Source organism: Aegilops tauschii, chromosome 4, assembly GCF_002575655.3.
Source record: "Aegilops tauschii subsp. strangulata cultivar AL8/78 chromosome 4, Aet v6.0, whole genome shotgun sequence".
Classification (NCBI taxonomy): Eukaryota; Viridiplantae; Streptophyta; class Magnoliopsida; order Poales; family Poaceae; genus Aegilops; species Aegilops tauschii.
In genome coordinates this window covers 328,703,418-328,712,573 of record NC_053038.3, presented here as the reverse complement: position 1 = coordinate 328,712,573, position 9,156 = coordinate 328,703,418, and the positions used below count along the sequence as shown (strand labels likewise).

The 9,156-nt window shown below is 49.7% G+C and overlaps 1 protein-coding gene across 1 annotated transcript; it reads right to left on the bottom strand.

Moving 5' to 3' along the window:
* Positions 1 to 6,010: 6,010 nt before the first annotated feature.
* On the bottom strand, positions 6,011 to 7,324 carry LOC141021854 (uncharacterized). The gene has a single exon (XM_073497703.1). It carries the CDS (start codon positions 7,322 to 7,324, stop codon positions 6,011 to 6,013), a length of 1,314 nt encoding a protein of 437 aa, XP_073353804.1.
* Between the last annotated feature and the right edge of the window lie 1,832 nt (positions 7,325 to 9,156).

Sequence of the window (9,156 nt, the reverse complement as noted above, 5' to 3'; positions counted from 1 at the left end):
CACACATCCAAAGTATCCATTTCTAGTTGTAATAGATCAGGCTATAAGTCTGAACCTCCGTTACCGTGGACACGGCTATTAATAGATAATCTTCCCTGCAGGGGTGCACCACGTTTTCCAACACGCTCAATCACTCTGGCCGGACACACCTTTCTGGGGTCAATGCCCGGCCTCGGAAGATCAACACGTTGTAGCCCTACCTAGGCTCAGCGGAGAGGTCCCCGTCGGTCTACATCCTAAGCACTCCGGGGTCTGGGCCCATCGCCCTTTGCACTCCGGATCGTTGCACGCAGGGCGATACAGGTCACCTCCACTGGGGCGCCGACCAGGCCGTGCCGCAATGCTGAACTAGACGTCTGACAAAGCTTCGGCTGATACTGCGACGTCGAGGCCCATAACTATTCTCGCATGGTGGTTAGTGCGTAAAGGCCAAAGGCCAATTCAGAACAAATACCCAAACCATAGTGTATTATTAGCTTGCGGAGACGAGCAGAGACTCACGATAATGTGACCCCGTCGCCCCATCTCGAGGAAATACGGCAAGGGCTAGCCCAGCCCACTCGGGGGGGGGGGGGGGCTGCCCGGCCGTGCCTCGTAACCATCTTGCGGGTGCTCTCCGGGCCCGCCCGACTTTCACCAAGGATCTCAAGTAAAGTCAAGGTAACCGTGTGTCCAGACATCAAGGGGAAAACCCAAGGAATCACCCCCGGAGGATTCCATTCAATGTAATCATCAACGTGAACGTAAGAGGGACCACCCTCGAGGTTCACACTTGAGGTGTTGAACAACAGAGTCGTATCGGGAATGGTGAAAGAGGGAATCACCTGCGATGACCACGACCGAATAGCTACACTACAGAATTATCATCAGGAGTGTGTTATGAGGGATCACCCTCGGCACTCGATAGTAGCTCTGCAGAGTCGAGCAACAAAAAGGGGCGTGATGTGATGTGAGGTGTCGGGCTCTGGTCGTCGATCACGTTGGTCGAGTCATCGATGATGAAGCAGGGGCAATAAGGACAAGGTGGAGGTCACTGATGGATCACTATCCAACCTATACTAAGCAGTTTAGGATAAGCAGGTAAGGTACAACAGCAGGCTATGCATCAGAATAGGAGCAATCAATAACAGTAGCAAAATCTAATGAAAGCATGAGAGAATGGAATGAGCGATATCAGGATGATCAAAGGGGGGGCTTGCCTGGAAGCTCCGCTGAAAGGAAGAAGGGGTCGTCGTCGACGTAGTCGATCACAGTGGCATCAACAACGGTCTCGGGGTCTACCGGAGAGAAGAGGGGGAAGAAACAGTAAATACATAGCAAGCAAGAGCATAACAGGACAACAGGCAGAGCTAGACATGTTCTAACGTGGTGCTACACAATACCGGCAAAGGGGGAAAACATCCGGAAAAGCTTTCCCGAAGTTTGGCATTTTTGGATAGATGAATGGAGGGGGAAAGTTGCATGTTCGCTATGCTAGGGTCATGTGACAGATGAACAAAGAGCGTATTCGAATTCGTCTCATCATTCTGAGCAACTTTCATGTATAAAACTATTTCATCCGAGTTACGGATTAATTTATATGATTTTTCAAAGATTTAAACATTATTCCGAAATTAATATTAACTAAAAAGATAATACTGCATCAGCATGACGTCATCCTGACGTCAACAGTCAACCATCTAGTTGACTGGGTCAAACAGACAGGTGGGATCGGTCAGTGCCAGTCAGCGTTGACTGGGTCAAATTTGACCAGTCAACAGGGTCAAAGGGCCCATCTGTCAATGTCACATGTGTTTAACAAATTGTTTAAAACAGTTTAATTAGTAGTGGGGCCCTACTGCCATTGACACATTAGCCCATTTAGAAGTTAATCAGCTAATTAAGCTAGATTAATTCTTCAGTTAATAAATTAACTATTTTTACATTTTTACTTCATTTTTTTATTAAAGAAAAAGGGGCCCCTGCGGTCATTGGCCCAGGCCAACAGAGGAGGGTTGGGCGCGCACGGGCACGCTAGGCGCCGGCGGCCACAACCAGTGGCGCAGGCGAGGAGCAGGGCGCCGCCGACGGCGAACTGCGGCGAGGCCAGGGGAGGGCGCCGGCCGCGGCAAGGAGGCCGGCCAGCGAGCGGAGGGGAGAGCGGGTCGCGGCCCGAGCCAGGCGAGGGCGGCCGCCGGCGTGTGGAGCCGGGAGGACGAGGAGGCACGCAACAGCAGCGGGCGGCAGGGGAGCACGCGTGCGCGCGGGCGGCGATGGCGATGGGCGGGGTGACCGCGGCGGATCGGGGACGGCGCGAGCGCGTTCGATCTACAGGGAGAGGAGAGGAGTGGAGAATGGCGGCTCACCCGCGTTTTCAGGGGATCGGGGGCCGTCGAGGCTCGACGACGACCGTCAAAGGAGAGGCGGGGTGGGGCGGTCTGGAGAGGGCAACTCCAGGCGGCGGCGATCCCGTGACAGGGTTTGGCGCGTCGAGGCGGCGGTGGGACGGAGCAGGCGACGGGGCGGCGTCGAGGCGAGGCCGAGGCGTCAGGCAGGCGTCGCGCGAAGGAGAGGAGGAGTCCGGGAGGCGAGCAGCGGCGCGATGGAGTCGAGGAGGTCCGGCGGGGTGGTGTGGGGCGACGGTGTTGGGGTCGGGGCCTGGCCCGATCCAGATCCCGAATCGGGGGGAGAGGAGTGGGGAGTGGGGAATGAGGGGGAGTGGGGGGGATATGGCGGGCAGGTGCGGTTAGGGTTCGGGGAGGCGTGGGGGTATGTAGGCCGAGGGTTGGGCTGGCCTGGGGTCGGTCTAGTGGAATGGCCAGCTGGGCCACGAGGCCCACTGGGGAAGGGTGGGTTTCTGTTTTCCTTTTTTTTTGGTTTCTTTTCTTTCAAAAACTTTTCTGTTTTATTTATTTTTAGAGCATTTAGCCATTTTGTAAAAAGATGATTTCTCCACTAATATTACTAAATGATTAATTGTAACAACTTGGACATTTTAGTTAGCAGGTTTGACAAAATTTGAATTTTGACTTTAAACTCAATTTGGAATTTGAATTGCGATTTGGACCAAGCGAAGATTAGCAACAGTAACAGTGGTGACGCGGCACCATTAGCATGAGATTACTGTAGCATAATTATCCGGGCGTTACAATTCTCCTCCACTACAAGAAATCTCGTCCCGAGATTTAGGAGGTAGAAGGAAAAAGTTTGGGGTATTCATCACGCAGGCGATCCTCACGTTCCCAAGTGGCTTCGTCTTCAGAGTGATGCGACCACTGGACCTTGAGGAACTTGATCGCCTTCTGACGTGTGCGGCGTTCAGCTTGGTCGAGAATGCGGACTGGAAGCTCTTTATAGGAGAGATCTTGTTGAAATTCAAGCACTTCATGATCCACTGCTTGGATTGGGTCCTTGAAGCAGCGGCGGAGCTGTGACACGTGGAACACATCGTGAACCTGAGAAAGGTTCGGCGGTAGTTCCAACTGGTATGCCACTTTTCCACGCCTTTCGAGAATAGTGAAAGGACCAATATAGCGAGGAGCTAGCTTGCTCTTGATCCCGAAGCAGTGTGCACCCTTCATTGGTGTGACTCGAAGGTAAGCCTTTTCGCCAGGTTGATAGACCATGTCTTTATGATGATGGTCATAATTACTCTTTTGACGTGACTGAGCAGTCTTGAGATTCTCGCGAATGACGCGGACTTGTTCTTCGGCGTGTTGGATAATATCCGGACCGAAGAGTGGACGTTCCCCAGTTTCTGACCAGTTCAGAGGGGTTCGGCACTTTCGTCCATATAACACTTCGAATGGGGCCATCTTCAGACTAGCTTGATAGCTATTGTTGTAGGAGAACTCAGTGTACGGGAGAGATTCCACCCATTTCTTGCCAAAGGAAATGACACAAGCTCGAAGCATGTCTTCGAGAACTTGATTGACACGTTCAACTTGTCCCTGCGACTGAGGGTGAAAAGCAGTACTGAAAGACAAATGAGTTCCCATAGCTTCTTGGAAACTTGCCCAGAATCTTGAAGTGAATAAGCTACCACGGTCTGAGCTGATAACCAATGGAATACCGTGGAGTGAAACAATTCTGGACATGTAAAGGGTTGCCAGCTGACTAGCAGTGATCGTTTCTTTGACGGCCAGAAAGTGTGCAACTTTGGAAAGCTGGTCAATGACGACAAGTATAGCATCATTACCTTTCTGCGATTTGGGAAATCCAGTGACGAAGTCCATTTCAACATGGTCCCATTTCCATTTCGGAATAGAGATAGGTTGCAGAGTTCCAGCAGGCCTTTGATGTTCTGCTTTGATACGACGGCAAATGTCACATTCAGCAACATAACGAGCAACGTCTTGCTTCATATTAGACCACCAGACTCTCTGATGAATGTCTTGGTACATCTTGGTACTACCGGGATGAACAGACAACGGAGTGTTATGAGCTTCTCCCATAACCTCCTTAGTCATATCCAGGTTTTTCTCCTTACACGGCACCACTAGGCGGCCTTTGAAGTACAAAGTGCCATCATCAGTAACAGTGAAGAATGAGGGCTTTCCTTCTGCGAGGTAGCGTTTAATCTTCTCAACTTCAGAGTCATATCCCTGCATTCTCTTGATGGAGTCCAAGAGATCTGGTTCGACAGCTAGGGTATTGAGGGAACCCTGGGAAACAACACGGAGGTTCATCTTGCGAAACTCCTTAGGAGGGGGAGCGAGTGCACTCGGAGGAACAATATGGAGGTTTAGCTTTCTGAATTCTTCAACAAGCGAAGGCTGAACTTTGCAAACCTCGAGATGGTTGCAATATGACTTGCGGCTCAAGGCATCAGCCATTACATTAGCCTTGCCTGGTGTATAGAAAATACCCATGTCAAAGTCTGCTACGATCTCCATCCATCTTTGCTAACGGAGGTTCAAATCTGGCTGAGTAAACAGGTACTTCAGACTTTGGTGGTCGGTGAAGATCTCGCAACGATTACCAAGAAGGTAATGTCGCCACTGTTACAGTGCATGTATGACAGCAGCAAGCTCGAGGTCATGAACTGGGTAGTTCTCTTCGTGAGGGCGCAACTGACGAGAGGCATAAGCAATCACTCTGCGCTCTTGCATTAGGACACAGCCTAATCCTTGTCGTGAAGCGTCGCAGTAAATGACGAAATCCTTCTTAGTATCCGGCGGAGCAAGCACTGGGGCAGAAGTCAGCTTGTCTTTGAGTTCTTGGATACTTTCCTGACACTTTTCTGTCCAATCAAACTTGACACCTTTGTGAAGCAGACCAGTCAGGGGCTTCGCGATCTTGGAGAAGTTCTCGACAAATCAACGGCAATAGCTGGCGAGTCCGAGAAAACTTCTGACTTGTTTGACATTCTTCGGAGGAGTCCAGTCGAAATAGCCTGAACTCGTTCGGGGTTGACGGCAATACCATCCTTGGAGATGACATGCCCAAGATGGGTCACTTCAGGAAGCCAGAATTCACACTTGGAATACTTAGCATATAGTTGATGCTCTCAAAGTTTTTCCAGAACAAGTCAAAGATGTTCAACATGTTCTTCTTTGTTCTTGGAATATACAAGGATATCATCCAGATAAACCACGACGAACTTGTCGAGGTATTCCATGAATATATAGTTCATCAGACGAGAGAATGTCGCTGGAGCATTGGTCAAGCCGAAAGACATGACGGTGTACTCGTATGAACCATAATGAGTCACGAAAGCAGTCTTGGGAATATCCTCTTCACGAACACGTATCTGGTGGTAACCCAACCTCAAATCAAGCTTAGAGAATACTGAGGAACCAGCAAGTTGATCATACAGGTCGTTGATCCTGGGAAGCGGATACTTGTTCTGAATTGTTGCTTGGTGGATAGGTCGGTAATCTTGGACCAAACGATTCGTACCATCCTTCTTCTTGACAAAGAGAGAAGGTGCTCCCCAAGCAGAGGAACTAGGACGAATGAATCCCTTGTGAAGAGATTTGTCGATTTCCTCCTTAAGCTCAAGGAGTTCATGCGGCGGCATCTTGTAGGGTCACTTGGCAATAGGAGTTGTGCCCGGTTTCAAGTCTATGACAAATTCGATAGCTCTAGCAGGGGGTATTCCTGGAAGTTCTTCTGGAAAGACATCTTCAAATTCACGAACGACTGGAATGTTCTCTATTCCCTCAAGAGGTGAAGCATTCAATGCATTCAATGCATTCAAAACATATATCTGATTCTCGGCATCCTGGATCATCTGAGTTGAGTAGTTGATCAACTGACCAGAAGGGTGAGTGAGCTGGACTGTCTTGGCGGCACAATCGATCTTAGCATTATGGGCTGTCAACCATTCCATACCAAGAATGATGTCTATGTTGGAAGGTCCGAGTACAATGAGAGAAGCCAGAAAAAGTAAGCCTCCAATCTCGATTTGGTTGCAAGGGCTTATCATTGTGGTTTGCCACTTGGATCCCGGAGATTGAACTGCTAGAGGAGTGGGCAAATTTTCCATATCTAACCCATGCAACTTAGCAAATTGTTGGGACACAAAAGCATGCGATGCTCCTGAATCAAAGAGAACAGAAGCTGGCACTGAATTAACGCGAAGGGTACCCATCACAATTTTTGGGGACTCACGAGCTTCTTCGATCTTGACATGGGTGACTTGACCAGCACTCATAGCAGGCGGTCTGGCACTACAACTTCCGGTATGATGGGTTCGACGGCCCGTCTTACGACCAACAGGAGGACGTGAAGCATTTAGTGGCTGACCCGGGCGACAGTTGATAGCATGGTGCCCTGGCTGTCCACACTTGCGGCATAAACCATCATTATGGGGAGGAGCTACAGCATTGAACTGTCCACCCTGAATATTTAGTTGTCTCGGCGGCGGAGGCAGACGAGGTGGAACATAAGACGGCCTTGGTGTTGGAGCAGGTCGATGATGAACATTGTGTGGGATCCAGACTCGATGTTTCTGAGCAGGCTGACTCGAGGATGGGCCAACATCTCGAGTACGCTTGAGCGACTCCTGGTACTCAGTCAGACCAGTTTCAGTTCGGAAAGCTTGGCTGACAAGCGTCGCAAAGTCCACGCAATCATGAGCAACAAGTGTGAGCTTTATATCGGGACGCAATCCTTCACGGAATTTCTCCTGCTTGCGAGCGTCAGTGCAGACGTCATCCACAGCATAGCGAGATAATTCAAGGAATTTCCTCTGATATTCATCCACAGTCATTGTGCCCTGTGAGAGTTTGCGGAACTCCTTCTTCTTCTGGTCCATCAGACCTTGAGGAGTGTGCCGTGCACGAAAGGCTAACTGAAATTCCTGCAAAGTGGTTACAGTCTCTGCAGGCAGCATACCCATGTGGCTTTCCCACCATTGAGCAGCTGGACCCTTCAAGTGAATGTCGCAAAGGTGACGTAACTGGCAGGGGCAACATTAGCTGACTCCATCTCAAACAGGATGTCACGAAGCCAATCATCAGCATCCATAGGATTGGTGGAGTTGCGAAAAATGGACGGGTTGAGGCGCACAAATTCTGGCAGTGTTATTGGGGCAGGCTATTGATGAGCATTCTGGTTTGGAAACTGAGCCATTACTCCAGTCATAAACTGACGATTCAGCTCAAACTGCTGCATCATTGCGGCAATATAGGGTGGAGGTGGAGGATCGTCAGCCATCCTACTAGAAACATCAGGGAGCAGTTTCACAAGGGGTGGAGCAGGTGTATGGAGTCATTCATGATGTAACTTGAACAATGAGCAAAGGCGCAGTATGTACAAAGCAGTAGTCATTAAAGACATACATATACATATACAGGGCCATTTACAAGTTATTAGTATGAGTTCGAACAAGAGAATCATCCTAGACATACTAGGCGGCACGCTTGCACGCGATGGAGGGATACAACAACGACACATAGCAAAGGCTACATCCACGTCAGAGAAAACCACTAGAGCGAGGAATCTGCAGGGGACGACGCAGGGTGCCCTCGATAAAAGGATCATGCGGCCCGTGAACAATGTGAAGCAGATCCTGGCTCCCAATTCAAGAAAGGCGTAATACAAATCTCCGGATGGATGTGATCACGAGAACCTAGGATATAGTTAGCAAAATCATTTAACCCGAATAGAAGAGAGATCAGAGTCCCAGAGTAAAGGTCGAGGAGTAAAAGATCCTAATACCACCCAATGGCGACGTGGGCCCGTAAGCCACACGGCCATGTTAGTAAATCAGTTTTTCAAAGACTAGACTCAACTTCGGCCAAGGAGTTGGAAAGGGGGTTCCTACAGGCAGCCGGCTCTAATACCAACTTGTGACGCCCCCGATTCGACCGTACACTAATCATACACGCAAATGTGTACGACCAAGACCAGGGACTCACGGGAAGATATCACAACACAACTCTAGACACAAATTAAAATAATACAAGCTTCATATTAGAAGCCAGGGGCCTCGAGGGCTCGAATACAAGCTCGATACACAAGCGTCAGCGGAAGCAACAATATCTGAGTACAGACATAAGTTAAACAAGGATGCCTTAAGAAGGCTAGCACAAAAGCAACACGATCGAAGAGGCAAGGCCTCCTGCCTGGGATCTCCTAACTACTCCTGGTCGTCGGCGGTCTCCACGTAGTAGGCACCCTCTGGGTAGTAGTCGTAGTCGACGGGGGTGGCATCTGACTCCTGGGGGCCACCATTTGGTTGCAACAACCAGAAAGAAGAAGGAAGGGGGAAAAGGGGGAGCAAAGCAACCGTGAGTACTCATCCAAAGTACTCGCAAGCATCAGATCTATACTAAGTATGCATTGGTATCAAATGGAAGGGCTGTATCTGTGGACTGAACTGCAGAATGCCAGAATAGGGGGGGAGGCCTAGCCTATCGAAGACTAGCATCTTCAAGCAACTCCAAGGATCTTGCAGCATGTAGAAGAGTAAAGAATAGCAGTTTAATTAACAAGCATGTTGTAACATTAAGGCCCAGAGATCCTTCCGCAACTCCCTGCGAGAAACCAATCCTGGAGCCACATATCCAAAGTATCCATTTCTAGTTGTAATAGATCAGGATATAAGTCTGAACGTCCGTTACCCTGGACACGGCTATTAATAGTAATCTTCCCTGCACGGGTGCACCACATTTTCCAACACGCTCGATCACTCTGGCCGGACACACCTTTCTGGGGTCAACGCCCGAC

Bases quoted from the DNA above. Each gene is read 5' to 3' on its own strand.
- LOC141021854 (XM_073497703.1), bottom strand. From the start codon at position 7,324: ATGGGTATGCTGCCTGCAGAGACTGTAACCACTTTGCAGGAATTTCAG.